Genomic DNA, 15,349 nt, shown 5'->3' on the forward strand with positions numbered 1-15,349 from the left:
ACACTCACGGTACACCCAGAAACACGGTACACACCCACACACTGACGGTACACCTTGCGTGGGTACAGGATAGGGTGTGGGAGGAACGAGAACAGTAATAATAAGATAATAGTCAGTTTGTTAACGTTTTCTGTGAAGAGAGTGAAGGGTGGGAGGAGGGGGGAGGGGGTGATTCCCGGAACATTGGGTCTATAGTGTCACCATACACCATCAGTGTCACCATACACTCCCTGTGTCACCATACACTCCCTGTGTCACCATACACCATCAGTGTCACCACTCCCAGTGTCACCATACACCATCAGTGTCACCACTCCCAGTGTCACCATACACCATCAGTTGTCACCATACACTCCCAGTGTCACCATACACCATCAGTGTCACCACTCCCAGTGTCACCATACACCATCAGTTGTCACCATACACTCCCAGTGTCACCATACACCATCAGTGTCACCACTCCCAGTGTCACCATACACCATCAGTGTCACCACTCCCAGTGTCACCATACACCATCAGTGTCACCACTCCCAGTGTCACCATACACCATCAGTGTCACCACTCCCAGTGTCACCATACACCATCAGTGTCACCACTCCCAGCGTCACCATACACCGTCACCATACACACTCAGTGTCACCACTCACTACAGAGAAGTTATCAAGTGTCCCTCCATCATCACCACCATTAATGGGTCCCCCCTTCGCCCTCGGACACATGCCATTGTGTGTCATTATCTAGCTGTGTCTTGCGTATGTATCCATATACTCACCTAGTTGTGCTTGCGGGGGGGGGGGGGTTGAGCTTTGGCTCTTTGGTCCCGCCTCTCATCTGTCAGTCAACTGGTTTACAGGTTCCTGAGCCTATTGGGCTCTATCATATCTACATATGAAACTGTGTATGGAGTCTGTCTCCACCACATTCCTTCCCAAAATTGTTTCTAATGTCTCTGTGTTTCATTTGGGTTCCTCGATAAAAAAGCCAGACGTGTATGAATATCCTCTGGCTTCCTGTCCCCCGACACGGTAAAATTTTTAATATATATATATATATATATATATATATATATATATATATATATATATATATATATATATATATATATTATATATATAAATATATATATATATAAATATATATATATAAATATATATATATTATATATATATAAATATATATATATATATATATATATATATATATATATATATATATATATATATATATATATATATATATATATATATAAACATTCAAAACAGGAGAGGCCACATCAATGATGGTGCTCTGAAGAGCTCACGTACAATGACACACTACCACGACCGACCACTACAATGACACGACCACATTATACTCCTTGGAATCGGAGACCAAACACGTAGCTCACAACACATGGAACACACACACACACCTGCAGTGACCGGTGCCAAACCTGCTCAATGAAATTACAACATTCTGCAGTGGTAAAAAAGTTAAGTCAATCCAATGAGAACAATTTCAAGCACCAATGGTAGCCATGCATAGAGAACCCAATGCTGCTCACCAATGTCATTAACATTATTAGAACAACAGTAGAATCTATCAAGATGGAACGCAATAAGAGTCTGTCTACTGGAGTAAGTGGATCAGCTTGGCTGTGATGGCTACGTAACCCTGCAGGCTACAGAGACGACCATTAACCAGCCATGGCTTGGTTAATGCCAACTTTTGAAACAATTAACCATTACAGAGACGACCATTAACCAGCCATGGCTTGGTTAATGCCAACTTTTGAAACAATTAACCATTACAGAGACGACCATTAACCAGCCATGGCTTGGTTAATGCCAGCTTTTGAAACAATTAACCATTACAGAGACGACCATTAACCAGCCATGGCTTGGTTAATGCCAGCTTTTGAAACAATTAACCATTACAGAGACGACCATTAACCAGCCATGGCTTGGTTAATGCCAGCTTTTGAAACAATTAACCATTACATGTAAACAATTTTGATTATTGTATTGAACTGTTTTGATCTGTTTCTGTCTGTCCTGTCAGGAGACAGACCCGTCTCTCTGTTGCTCTTCTGTTGCTGCCATATATCCATAATGTATTCAAATACGCCATGCATATTATGTATTTAAACATATTTATGTATTTATGTATTTTATAGTACAAAATTTATGTATAAATTTATGTATAAATTTTATGTATATTTATGTATAAATTTTATGTATATTTATGTATTTATGTATTTTATAGTACAAAATTTACATGAACTATCATGCTTCCTGTTATGTTCAAGAGTTATATATTTCTTATACAACCAATTGTTACATCTAAGCTACTTATGATAACCATTACTTTCCCCCGTCCCATCCCAAACCTGGCCTCATCCAAGTGCTATACAGTCGTAATGGCTTGGCGCTTTTCCCCTGATAATTCTTTTCCCTTTTGTATTATGAGGTTGGGCTTCTATGTGTGTTCTCTCAGTGTCCAGGCCTCTCAGTGTCCAGTCCTCTCAGTGTCCAGGCCTCTCAGTGTCCAGGCCTCTCAGTGTCCAGGCCTCTCAGTGTCCAGGCCTCTCAGTGTCCAGTCCTCTCAGTGTCCAGGCCTCTCAGTGTCCAGGCCTCTCAGTGTCCAGGCCTCTCAGTGTCCAGTCCTCTCAGTGTCCAGGCCTCTCAGTGTCCAGGCCTCTCAGTGTCCAGGCCTCTCAGTGTCCAGTCCTCTCAGTGTCCAGTCCTCTCAGTGTCCAGTCCTCTCAGTGTCCAGTCCTCTCAGTGTCCAGGCCTCTCAGTGTCCAGGCCTCTCAGTGTCCAGGCCTCTCAGTGTCCAGGCCTCTCAGTGTCCAGGCCTCTCAGTGTCCAGTCCTCTCAGTGTCCAGTCCTCTCAGTGTCCAGGCCTCTCAGTGTCCAGGCCTCTCAGTGTCCAGGCCTCTCAGTGTCCAGACCTCTCAGTGTCCAGTCCTCTCAGTGTCCAGTCCTCTCAGTGTCCAGTCCTCTCAGTGTCCAGGCCTCTCAGTGTCCAGTCCTCTCAGTGTCCAGTCCTCTCAGTGTCCAGGCCTCTCAGTGTCCAGGCATTACATCTTAATCTTTTATGTATTGGGTTGCCGCAACGAAGTCTCTCTGGCAGTCGAGAAATATGCAGCTCGCCCTCTCTTCTTTATCTTGACTCAAGTATGACTTTTATGTAAATTAACTAAGTTATAATGTAAACAATTCCTGCTGTTTCTTAATATATATGTGTACGTGTGCTGGCAGTAAATTACAATAACGTGGCTGAGAAATAGAGACCCAACCCACACATCTGAAAATAAATGAACTGACGCGTCGGTCAGAATGGGATGATAGGCGAGAATACGAATCAAGTAAAGGTTGAAGTAGAGAAAATATGGAAATAAGGAAGAAGCATGGGAAATATTAGTTAAATATAAGAATAAGGTAGAAATATCAGAAGTATGTGTGTGTGTGTGTACTCACCTATTTGTGCTTGCGGGGGTTGAGCTTTGGCTCTTTGGTCCCGCCTCTCAACTGCCAATCAACTGGTGTACAGATTCCTGACCCTACTGGGCTCTGTCATATCTACACTTGAAACTGTGTATGGAGTCAGCCTCCACCACATCACTGCACACACACACACACACACACACACACACACACACACACACACACACACACACACACACACACACACACACATGTTGTGTGTGTGTGTGTGTACTCACCTATTTGTACTCACCTATTTGTGCTTGCAGGATCGAGCATTGACTCTTGGATCCCGCCTTTCCAGCTATCGGTTGTTTACAGCAATGACTCCTGTCCCATTTCCCTATCATATCTAGTTTTAAAAGTATGAATAGTATTTGCTTCCACAACCTGTTCCCCAAGTGCATTCCATTTTTCCACTACTCTCACGCTTAAAGAAAACTTCCTAACATCTCTGTGACTCATCTGAGTTTCCAGTTTCCACCCATGTCCCCTCGTTCTGTTATTATTACCTGTGAACATTTCATCTATTTCCACTTTGTCAATTCCCCTGAGTATTTTATATGTCCCTATCATATCTCCTCTCTCCCTTCTTTTCTCTAGTGTCGTAAGGTTCAGTTCCTTCAGACGCTCTTCATATCCCATCCCTCGTAACTCTGGGACAAGCCTCGTCGCAAACCTCTGAACCTTCTCCAGTTTCTTTATGTGTTTCTTCAGGTGGGGGCTCCATGATGGCGCGGCATACTCTAAGACGGGTCTCACGTAGGCAGTGTAAAGCGCCCTAAAAGCCTCCTCATTTAGGCTTCTGAATGAAGTTCTAATTTTCGCCAGTGTAGAGTACGCTGCTGTCGTTATCCTATTTATATGTGCCTCAGGAGTTAGATTAGGTGTCACATCCACTCCCAGGTCTCTTTCTCGAATCGTTACAGGTAGGCTGTTCCCCTTCATTGTGTACTATCCCTTTGGTCTCCTGTCACCTGATCCCATTTCCATAACTTTACATTTACTGGTGTTAAACTCCAGTAGCCATTTCCCTGACCATCTCTGCAACCTGTTTAAGTCCTCTTGGAGGATCCTACAATCCTCGTCTGTCACAACTCTTCTCATTAATTTTGCGTCATCTCATTAGTTTTGCGTCATCCGCAAATATTGACATGTATGATTCCACTCCTGTAAACATATCATTTACGTAAATTAGAAAGAGGATTGGTCCCAGCACCGATCCTTGAGGTACTCCACTTGTTACTGTTCGCCAGTCCGACTTCTCGCCCCTTACCATTACCCTCTGGCTCCTTCCTGTTAGGTAGTTCTTCACCTTAGGTAGGGCCTTTCCGCCCTGTTAGGTAGGGCCTTTCCGCTTACTCCTGCCTGCCTCTCAAGTTTGTATAGCAGTCTCATGTGCTGTACTGTATCAAAGGCCTTTTGGCAGTCAAGAAATATGCAGTCTGCCCAGCCTTCTCTGTCCTGCCTTATCCTTGTTACTTTTTCATAGAATTCTAAAAGGTTTGTTAGGCATGATTTCCCTGTCCAGAACCCATGTTGGTGCTTGTTTACAAACCCAATGCTCTCCAGGTGCTCAACAAGTCTTAGCCTAATTATTCTTTCAAGTATTTTGCAGGGGATGCTTGTCAGTGATACGGGTCTGTAGTTAAGTGCCTCCTCCCTATCACCTTTCTTGAAAATCGGTACGACATTTGCCTCCTTCCAGCAACTGGGCAATTCTCACGACATAAGTGACTCATTAAAGATCATTGCCAGAGGCAAGCTGAGAGCCTGCGCTGCCTCTTTAAGTATCCACGGTGATACATTGTCTGGTCCAACAGCTTTATTTGCATCCAGTGTTGTCAACTGTTTCATTACCTCCTCTGCTGTCACCTCTATATCTGATAGTCTTTCATCTTGGGTAATCGCTTCTAACAATGGGAGCTGCTCAGGCTCGGTTGTGAACACTCCATGGAATTTTGCATTCAGTACCTCGCAGATTTCCTTGTTGCTTTCTGTATATGCCCCTTCTGTTTTCCTCAGTCTTGTCACTTGGTCATTTACCGACATCTTCCTTCTTATATGGCTATGTAGTAATTTAAGTTGCTTTCTCGCTTTGACTGCAATATCATTCTCATAATTTCTTTCCGACACTCGTCTTATGTTAATGTAATCATTCCTAGCTCTGTTACATCTAATCCTGTTGTCCTCTGTCCTTTGTCTTCTGTACTTCCTCCACTCCCTCCTGCTTCTCACCTTTGCTTCCTGACACTGTCTATTAAACCATGGGTTATTATATTCCCTCCTGCTTTTTTCCTTTATGGTTGGAATAAATCTATCTTCAGCCTCCTTGCATTTCAATATGACTTGGTTCATCATACCTTGCACTGTTTTTCCTCTAAGTTCTTCCTCCCACTGCACTTCTCCCAGGTAGTCCCTTATCCTTCTGTAGTCCCCTTTTCTGTAATCAAGTCTCCTTTCCCGGAGAAAGTGTGTGTGTGTGTGTGTGTGTGTGTGTGTGTGTGTGTGTGTGTGTGTGTGTGTGTGTGTGTGTGTGTGTGTGTGTGTGTGTGTGTGTGTGTGTGTGTTGCACACAGGCTCACCAGCCAGCCACGACGTGTGCCAGCATGTGATTAAGATGCCACATGTAGCTGGACTGCCCTGTCGTTAGACAATCGCCTCTGATTAAGGGCGGAGCTAACTATCGCCCTCGCGTACGACCGCTCTCCCAGTCCTTCCTCCACATACAACAACAACAACAACAACAACAACGAAACCTCCCATGGTACCCGTTCCATAGGTCCTTGTTCCACGGTAATCGTTCCAACGTGTTCACTCTGTTCTTCAAATGTTCAAACTCAAGTGTTCATTCCATTGTGTTCGTATGTTACATTAGCCATGAGGGAGAATCGAACCCCCTTCATGTGGTGTAGTTCCTATACGCTTCTACTCCCAGATATCCCAGTTATTCACCTTGGGGCCATCGGAGCCTCGAACCCGGGACCACAAAAGCGGAAGAATGTAATACTACCATTCTAAGACGTGAATATAATCATGGAAAACCCGATGTGTAATGAGGTTACCTCACGCTATCCAGTGCTCAGGGTGTGGTTCTGAGAAGGAGGGAGTGGGAGGGAGTGGGAGGGAGTGGGAGGGAGTGGGAGGGAGTGGGAGGAAGTAGGAGGGAGTGGGAGGAAGTAGGAGGGAGTGGGAGGAAGTGGGAGGGAGTGGGAGGGAGTGGGAGGAAGTGGGAGGGAGTGGGAGGGAGTGGGAGGGAGTGGGAGGGAAGGAAAGGAGAAGAAGGGGAGAAGGATAGGGAGGGGGGGAACATAGGGAGAGGTGTGAAGTTGAGAATTTGAAACGATAATGAGAATAGAGAGAATGAGAGAGAACAAAAACGAGAGGGAAGAACAGGATTAGGAATAAGAGAGAGAGAGAGAGAGAGAGAGAGAGAGAGAGAGAGAGAGAGAGAGAGAGAGAGAGAGAGAGAGAGAGAGAGAGAGAGAGAGAGAGAGAGAGAGAAAGAGAGAGAAAGTAACTCAGAATATAGCAAAGTGACGCAGAAACCAACCTTCCCGCGTCAATGTTTACGTTATTCACCTGTGGAAGGTTTGTGAATGGATAGTGTGGTGACGTCAGTCGGCGCCGTGTCATTGATCAGCTCACGGCACCCAACCTGCCGTGTAAATTATGAATGAACACCCAAGAGTCAGGAGACCAGTACTACCGCGTTCCTTCTATTGTTACACATGGCGTCTCTTGTTGATGTCTGCGTCTCTGTGGCTTCCCTTGTTGATGTCTGCGTCTCTGTGGCTTCTCTTGTTGATGTCTGCTTCTCTGTGGCTTCTCTTGTTGATGTCTGCGTCACTGTGGCTTCTCTTGTTGATGTCTGCGTCTCTGTGGCTTCCCTTGTTGATGTCTGCGTCTCTGTGGCTTCTCTTGTTGATGTCTGCTTCTCTGTGGCTTCTCTTGTTGATGTCTGCGTCTCTGTGGCTTCACTTGTTGATGTCTGCGTCTCTGTGGCTTCTCTTGTTGATGCCAGATTCTTTGAGGCTTCTCTTGTTGATGTTAGCGTCTCTGTGGCTTCTCCTGTTGATGTCAGCGTCTCTGTGGCTTCTCTTGTTGATGTCTGCGTCTCTGTGGCTTCTCTTGTTGATGCCAGATTCTTTGAGGCTTCTCTTGTTGATGTTAGCGTCTCTGTGGCTTCTCTTGTTGATGTCAGCGTCACTGTGTCTTCTCTTGTTGATGTCTGCGTCTCTGTGGCTTCTCTTGTTGATGCCAGATTCTTTGAGGCTTCTCTTGTTGATGTCTGCGTCTCTGTGGCTTCCCTAGTTGATGTCTGCGTCACTGTGGCTTCTCCTGTTGATGTCAGCGTCACTGTGGCTTCTCTTGTTGATGTCTGCGTCTCTGTGGCTTCTCTTGTTGATGTCAGCGTCACTGTGGCTTCTCTTGTTGATGTCTGCGTCTCTGTGGCGTCTCTTGTTGATGTCTGCGTCTCTGTGGCTTCTCTTGTTGATGTCAGCGTCTCTGTGGCTTCTCTTGTTGATGTCTGCGTCTCTGTGGCTTCTCTTGTTGATGTCTGCGTCTCTGTGGCTTCTCTTGTTGATGTCTGCGTCTCTGTGGCTTCTCTTGTTGATGTCTGCGTCACTGTGGCTTTTCTTGTTGATGTCAGCGTCTCTGTGGCTTCCCTTGTTGATGGATAATAATATTTGTACACTCGTGATTCAAGTGTATGTAAAATCGACTATTATATACTGAATATAAAGAGGTTTTAAAATATACGGTTTTCAAGACTAATGTATTAACGTGTGTATTTTTTGTTTGTGTGTGCGTGTATGAATGTGTGTGTGTGTGTTGTGTGTGTGTTTGTGTCACTCAGAATGTATGTGTGGCGGGCGTGTATGAATGTGTATCTGTCTCTGTATACTCGTCAATTTCAGAATGTGTATCCGTCAATCTCTGTATTCTGTCAGCCAGTGTATGTCTGTCTATTTGATTACCTATATGTTGGTCTGACTGATTTCTTCGTCTCTTTGGGCTCCTTCTGTCTGTCAGTCTGTCAGCCTCATGCAGTGTTTACGACGGTCCTGTCGTTTCTGTCTATCAGTCTATCTCTCATCACTGAGGTCTGTCTGCCTGTCTACGTGTCTCTCAATGTAAATATTACACGTGTTAAATGCCTATAAAATGGAATGGCGAGAGTCACAGATCAGTCAAAGGTCAGCCCCAGTGTCACCTTTTAAGATATAATGGTATATATAGCGACCCACTGCGATATTTTTATGAAAACTGAAATCGTGCATGTGTTTTCCGTAGAGTTTGTAACCGTTTTATCAGCTTTTCTACATATTACATTTTTTGAGAGAGAAATAGGGGGAGGTGAGAGGGGGGAAGAGGGGAGATGGAGGATGTTAGGGCGAAGAAATGAGAGGGGGGAAAGGGGGAGAGTGATTTAAGTGCCTCATATAGAGTTATATGTATATCTGTTAGTAGATTGGGTGCCTGGTGGTGCCTGGATAGACCCCATGGATAGGTCACCCCGATACCAGGTCATCCCTGTACTTTCCTCACACTCTCCCTCACCCTCCCTCCCTCACTGACTCTCTCTCTCTCTCTCTCTCTCTCTCCCTCTCTCTCTCTCTCTCCTATCATAACAGTCCTTCCTCCAACTCTCCTGTCCTCCTTGAGTCGTCCCCCCCTCTCTCTCTCTCTGTCACGCTTGCACCTATCCTCCCTCCCGTCCCAGATCCATCCCACCCTCGCTCCTCCCTCCTTATCCCCGTCCCCCCTCCTCCCCTTCCGCTGGAGTGTTCCGGTGTTTTACAAGAGACGTGAAGGAAGTGCGTTCCTTGAACACGAGGAAGAGATTCTAGGAAGGAGAGAGGCAGAGGAAGGACACAGTAGCATGACTTTTATCATGCTGAGTGTTTTGTCCATGCCCAAGTGTGTCACTGCATACATACATACATACATACATACATACACACACATACATACATGATCGTCTTGCCACGTTATTGTGACTCTTCGCCTGCATACATACATACATACATTACATACATACATACATACATACATACATACATACATACATACATACATACATACATACATACATACACACAAACACATACATACATACATGATCGACTTGCCACGTTATTGTGACTCTTCGCCTGCATACATACATACATACATACATACATACATACATACATACATACATACATACATACATACATACATTTTTTCAGTGTCAGAGTAGTTAACGAGTGGAATGCATTAGGAAGTGATGTGGTGGAGGCTGATTCCATACACAGTTTCAAATGTATATATGATAGAGTCCAGTAGGCTCAGGAATCTGTACACCAGTTGATTGACAGTTGAGAGGCGGGACCAAAAAACAAAAGCTCAACCCCCGCAAGCACAACTAGGTGAGTACATACACAATACGGTATCCATGAATGTATGCATGTATATATGTATGTATATACGTATGTATATATGTATGTATCAGCCACAACAGCTCGACCAAAAACGCCAGAAACAGTGTAGTCACCCGAGGACATTTTGTTTTTAAACTTTTTATAAATAAACTGTAGCTTGTGTTTTGCCCTTAATGATGTCTTTGACCTATAAGAAGAATTTGAATACATCTGAGCACTGGTCTGTAACTCCAAGGATGACCTATGACCTCCCGGCTTACGAAGAATATAATACAAGAATCCATACACACAATATGGTCGTACATATGGTCCAGTCGGTAGTGTGTGTGTGTGTGTGCGTGTGACGAATGCATTGACGCGTGTTCAATCCCAATGCATATCTTCAACATTTCCTCATAGACATATCATGTTCGTGTTATTTCATTGTGTAGATGGTTTTGAATCTTTCTATAATTTGCCACAATTAATGAACGAGTTTTTACCTATTTCTAAATCTAAACTTTCCCCATTTTAATGTTGGGTTCTGTTTAGTCATCCCTAATGAGCCCTTGTATCCATTTCAGCTCTTCTATAGTGTGGAAAAGGTAGTTTCTACCTATTTAAAAATAGGCAGAGAAGGTTTTTCCAGCCTTCTCATCACCTTTATAGGGATAAAATTGGTTTTGTCAGACTCTCTAAGGCTGAGGAAAGTTCATATCATAGATATATCCTAATCATTCTTTGCCACATAATCTCCCAAAACATTTACATTCATTCTCTCATTCAATGAATGATTTTCTCATTCATTCCCATGTTCGGTGGTCTTAACAGTACAACATATTACAACTGGGAGCTCACAAGGGAAGCTCCACTTACGTTATGCTGAAAATATGTCAGAATTTCGTGACTGAATCAACTTGAACACGACTCTGGAAAGGTCTACGACGAAGCGAAACGTCGTCACAATAATTTGAGGATGATGCTAGACATTTGACCTCTAATTACCAGTATAATATGAATACTAGCATCCATCTGGACCCTATTTCAAGCAGTTCTCTATTGCTTTCTTAGTGTATAATCCGTGTTAATCACGACTCCCTGATCCAGGATTAATATGAGTAAAGTTGTTGCCCGAAACGCTTTGCGTAATAGTGGCTTTAGGCATTGTATGTACTAGCTATACCTATAAGTTAAACAATCCTTGTAAATATTTATTGTATGTATGTACCTTACCTAAATAAAATTGTATTGTATAAAATTGTATTGTATTGTATTGTTGCACATGTGAGTACTTATACAACACCGTGTTGTGAGTCACGTTAATCTATTGTGTCAAAGGCGAGTCTAATGATAATTGTAATTATCGCTTTAAGTAACTGCCAATAAATAATGTTTGAGAGATTCGATGGTAAATGTAATATATTCTTTTCATAAAAAAGTTGGACTACATTCACCCCCCCCCCCCCCCCATCAACGGTTCTATAAGCAGTGTGACAAGGGGTTGACTCTGCTCGTCTCTGCTTGCTTTCATGGCACAAGCCATGGAGCACAAGCAAGCACAAGCTTGCTCCATGGCACAAGCCATGGGGCTATCTTGAGGTTATCTTGAGATGATTTCGGGACTTTTTAGTGTCCCCGCGGCCCGGTCCTCGACCAGGCCTCCACCCCCAGGAAGCAGCCCGTGACAGCTGACTAACACCCAGGTACCTATTTTACTGCTAGGTAGCAGGGGCATAGGGTGAAAGAAACTCTGCCCATTGTTTCTCGCCGGCGCCTGGGATCGAACCCAGGACCACAGGATCACAAGTCCAGCGTGCTGTCCGCTCGGCCGACCGGCTCCCGACTGGCTTGTGACTGTCAGGCCATTACTCATTCACAATTTGTTAAGCGAGTGTGATCTTGGGGAAGTGAAAGGATATATTGTGTACTGAGCATGTAAACTGCCATGTAAACTGCCATGTAAACTGCCATGTAAACTGCCATGTAAACTGCCATGTAAACTGCCATGTAAACTGCCATGTAAACTACCATGTAAACTACCAGTCCTTACTATGCGGCTGCTGTCGTTGGGGAGGATACTGCTTGACTGTATATTGTGTATTAATCTAATCTTTGTGTATTGTGTCAACATTGTTTACAATATACCTGTAAACACTATTTGTCAATTTTGCTGGAATTTTTCTACTTAACATTATCTATTAGATTAAGGACTTGCCCGAAACGCTATGAGTGCTAATGGCTTTACAAGAATGTAAAATCATCGTTGCTATGTACTCTCTTAACCCCCAATTTACCTTCTTGTATATAAATAAATAAATAAGTCAAAAAATTTATAGGGGTTTCCAGCTGCTGGACACCTTTTTTCTCAGAAGATTGGCAGTGTTGGTGGCTACAGGGTGGTTACTGCAAGATGCAATGACTTCTAAGGTTGTTAGTTGCTCCACATTCCAGGAGATAGTGAAGTAGTGGCTTTTCGGTGATTATTCAACCCGTCCTCTTAAAAATAACGTCACTTTTCGCTCGTATGCGCACTATGGCCAAATTGGGACGTAATTTGAAATGAAATCGACTCACAAAAGTGACGTTCTGTTCCAATTATACCTATTTGAGCCGTCCGGCCTACGCGCAGAGGTTATGAGAGGACACTTTCAATTAACGTTTTTCATAACGTTTTGAAACTTTATGAGAATTTCCTACCCACCTAACCTATCAGAGGACCCTATAATTGGCAGAAGATGGATTCCCTCTCGCTGGGTTCACCAGTATCCCAGTTGCATCTGTGAACTAGAAGTGTTCTATATAACCGAATTGCTATTTCTTTGTGGATTCCTTTCGGGATATTTAACCTGTTTAACTTGGTGACCTGAAGATACCATATTGCAGAAGGCGAACCTTCTGCTACTCTCTGGTGAAGATGGGCTTTGTGGAGTTTTTTGGTGATGTGGTTTTTTTATGTACTCTAGAGTGGGTTGGATTCTTTTGTCGGTCACTGGATGACAAGTTGCCAATTTAGCAGTTTCATTGTCTTTCTCAATTAATGGGATTCCAACATGGGGTGGGATCCAGTTTACGGTTATATTGAATCCTTTGCCTTTAGCTTCTGCTCCAGGATACAAAATTGTGGCAATTATTTCCACGTGTTCATTGCTTTTTTTTTTCCCCTAAAATTTGAAGTGCAGCTTTTGAGTCAGTGTGTATGATTATATTTTGGGTGCTTTGTGCAATGATATATGCGAATACCTAGACACCTCTGACCTTCACTACCATTTTATGCCATTCCCCCTTCCTCCCCCCCATTACCAACCACTCCCCCCCTTCCTCCTCCCATTACCTACCACTCCCTACTCCTCCTCCTCCCTCCCCCCCCCCTCTTACCACAGAAAAGTTTTTCCTGACAGGCACAAGTAATCATTGATGGTGTTGACTGTTGGGAGTGCGGGGCGCTGGGTACACAGGGGAGTGTAGTGGAGACGTGAGCAGCCTGACCACGTCCACCCACCTCCACGTTCCCACCCCCCACCCAGTCGCTTTGGAGGAGGGGGGGGGGGGTGGTGGACCGCACCCACAGCCGACTGGACCGCGGTGGACCGCCCGCTATGGGGGTCCACCCAAAGTTACCAGCCTCGACCTCCACCAGGGGGACACGAACGGGGGTTCGCCTTTAATATGCCTGTAGGTCCTCCTGTCTGGAACTCTATGAGATTCTTTACTTAAATGCTCAAGTTGTTTCAGGACTGCCTGAGGCTTCCAGTGTTGCACAGGGAGTAGTGTGTTGCAGTGCTGTGTTGCAGTGGTGTATTGACAGGCACAAAACCTCTCCCTCTTGAGGGTTATTTAAGCCCCCCCACAAAAGCTTACTGACCAGCCTGCCAGTATAATTTACGTCCTAAACATATCCCAGGACTAAACTCATATATATATATATATATATATATATATATATATACATAAAAGCCAAGAAATGCAGGTACACTTTTCGGTGTATATATCCCTGTTTGTGTATATATTTTCCTTGCCAGTAAATTTCAAACATACCTAAGCATGCTAACATACTGTGCAGAAAATGTACAGCTCTAAGGTTCCATTAACTAACAAGGGGAACTAATAATAATGTTCACTCCAAAATGACAAAGTTCCTCATCTCGCGCCGGCTTGGCACCGACATAACGTCTCACGGGACACTCCGGTAAACATTTCAGAGTGAAGTATTTTCCCGAGCACTGAGAGGTACAGTAAGAGAGAGAAAGAGAGACAGACACGCAGACAGACAGACAGACAGACAGACAGACAGACAGACAGACAGACAGACACAGACACAGACAGACAGACAGGGCATGTGTATATGTTAGTCAACAAGGATTAGCTCACCTCATTTCCCAGCCATAAGGTGTTCTCAACATTAAATATGTGACCAACATCAATAATGTCTCCTTTTACACTACTATGTGCAGCATATCTTCCCTTTAATGCTGTTTCTCCCCATTCTTTTCACAGTGGTGCAAGTTTTATTCAAATAAATATTTGTAGATAAAGAGGTAGCACCTCTAGTGCAACTGTAGGGACCCATAACCTCGGAGAAGACAATAAAGCGTATTCAGAGCAGACTTTGCAGATTCTCCCTCAACACTTGAGTATTCTCTTCTACCACCTCTACTGTTTAATTATGTTATACAATATGAATTTTTTTATTTTATTGCATTGTGCTACACTGTTTTCGGAAAACATATATTATGACAACAATTTTCCCAGATTAGTACTCAGCCATTTGGCAAAAACAATATAACTTTTGTCATTTAATTTATGTAACTTTTTTGTTTGCACGCAGGGCCTTTTAAACCTCTGAAGAAAATAATCAGAATAGACTATAATTTGTTGACCAAACCACACACTAGAAAGCGAAGGGACGACGACGTTTCTGCATCGTTTCTGCAACCGACGACATACCTGCATTTCACAATCGACTTGAGAATGGTCCAGGACGGACCGAAAAGTCGTCGTCCCTTCACCTTCTCGTGTGTGGTCTGGTCAACATATTTCAGCCAGGTTATTGTGACTCCTCGCTCGCAGACTATAATTTCGAAAGAATCCATTAACGCGTATAAGTGTTTGATTCACTATCAAAGTAACACAAATAAATTCAACACGAGGAAATGTTACTGTATACGTTCTTTAGGTTTCCAAAAAGAAGCACCAATCTGTGGAATGAACCACACGAACAAACAAATCTACAGCCACACGAACGGACAGATCTACAGCCACGAACGGACAGATCTACAGCCACGAACGGACAGATCTACAGCCACGAACGGACAGATCTACAGCCACGAACAAACAAATCTACAGCCACACGAACGGACAGATCTACAGCCACGAACAAAGAAATCTACAGCCACACGAACGGACAGGTAGGTTGACAGCGCGGCAGTCAGTGAGACTGGCCGGCATGTCAACAGAGATTGGAGCCGGACACAACAA

At 43.9% G+C, this 15,349-nt stretch overlaps 2 protein-coding genes across 2 annotated transcripts in view; both read right to left on the minus strand.

The window, feature by feature from the left end:
- The window catches only part of LOC123748905 (uncharacterized), a 113,112-nt gene that overhangs the window by 74,061 nt on the left and 23,702 nt on the right, over nucleotides 1-15,349 (minus strand). The gene's annotated exons all lie outside the window — the stretch shown is intronic.
- The window catches only part of LOC138373331 (uncharacterized), a 43,130-nt gene that overhangs the window by 6,188 nt on the left and 21,593 nt on the right, over nucleotides 1-15,349 (minus strand). The window contains exons 4-6 of the mRNA XM_069339524.1: nucleotides 15,278-15,349; nucleotides 12,748-13,035; nucleotides 7,197-8,193 (exon numbers count right to left, since the gene is read on the minus strand). The exon at nucleotides 15,278-15,349 is cut by the window's right edge and continues 589 nt beyond it. Of these exons, the coding sequence (XP_069195625.1) occupies nucleotides 7,197-8,193; nucleotides 12,748-13,035; nucleotides 15,278-15,349 (1,357 nt within the window). The remainder of the gene's footprint in view (nucleotides 1-7,196; nucleotides 8,194-12,747; nucleotides 13,036-15,277) is intronic.

Source organism: Procambarus clarkii, chromosome 42 (genome assembly GCF_040958095.1).
Source record: "Procambarus clarkii isolate CNS0578487 chromosome 42, FALCON_Pclarkii_2.0, whole genome shotgun sequence".
Taxonomy (NCBI): Eukaryota; Metazoa; Arthropoda; class Malacostraca; order Decapoda; family Cambaridae; genus Procambarus; species Procambarus clarkii.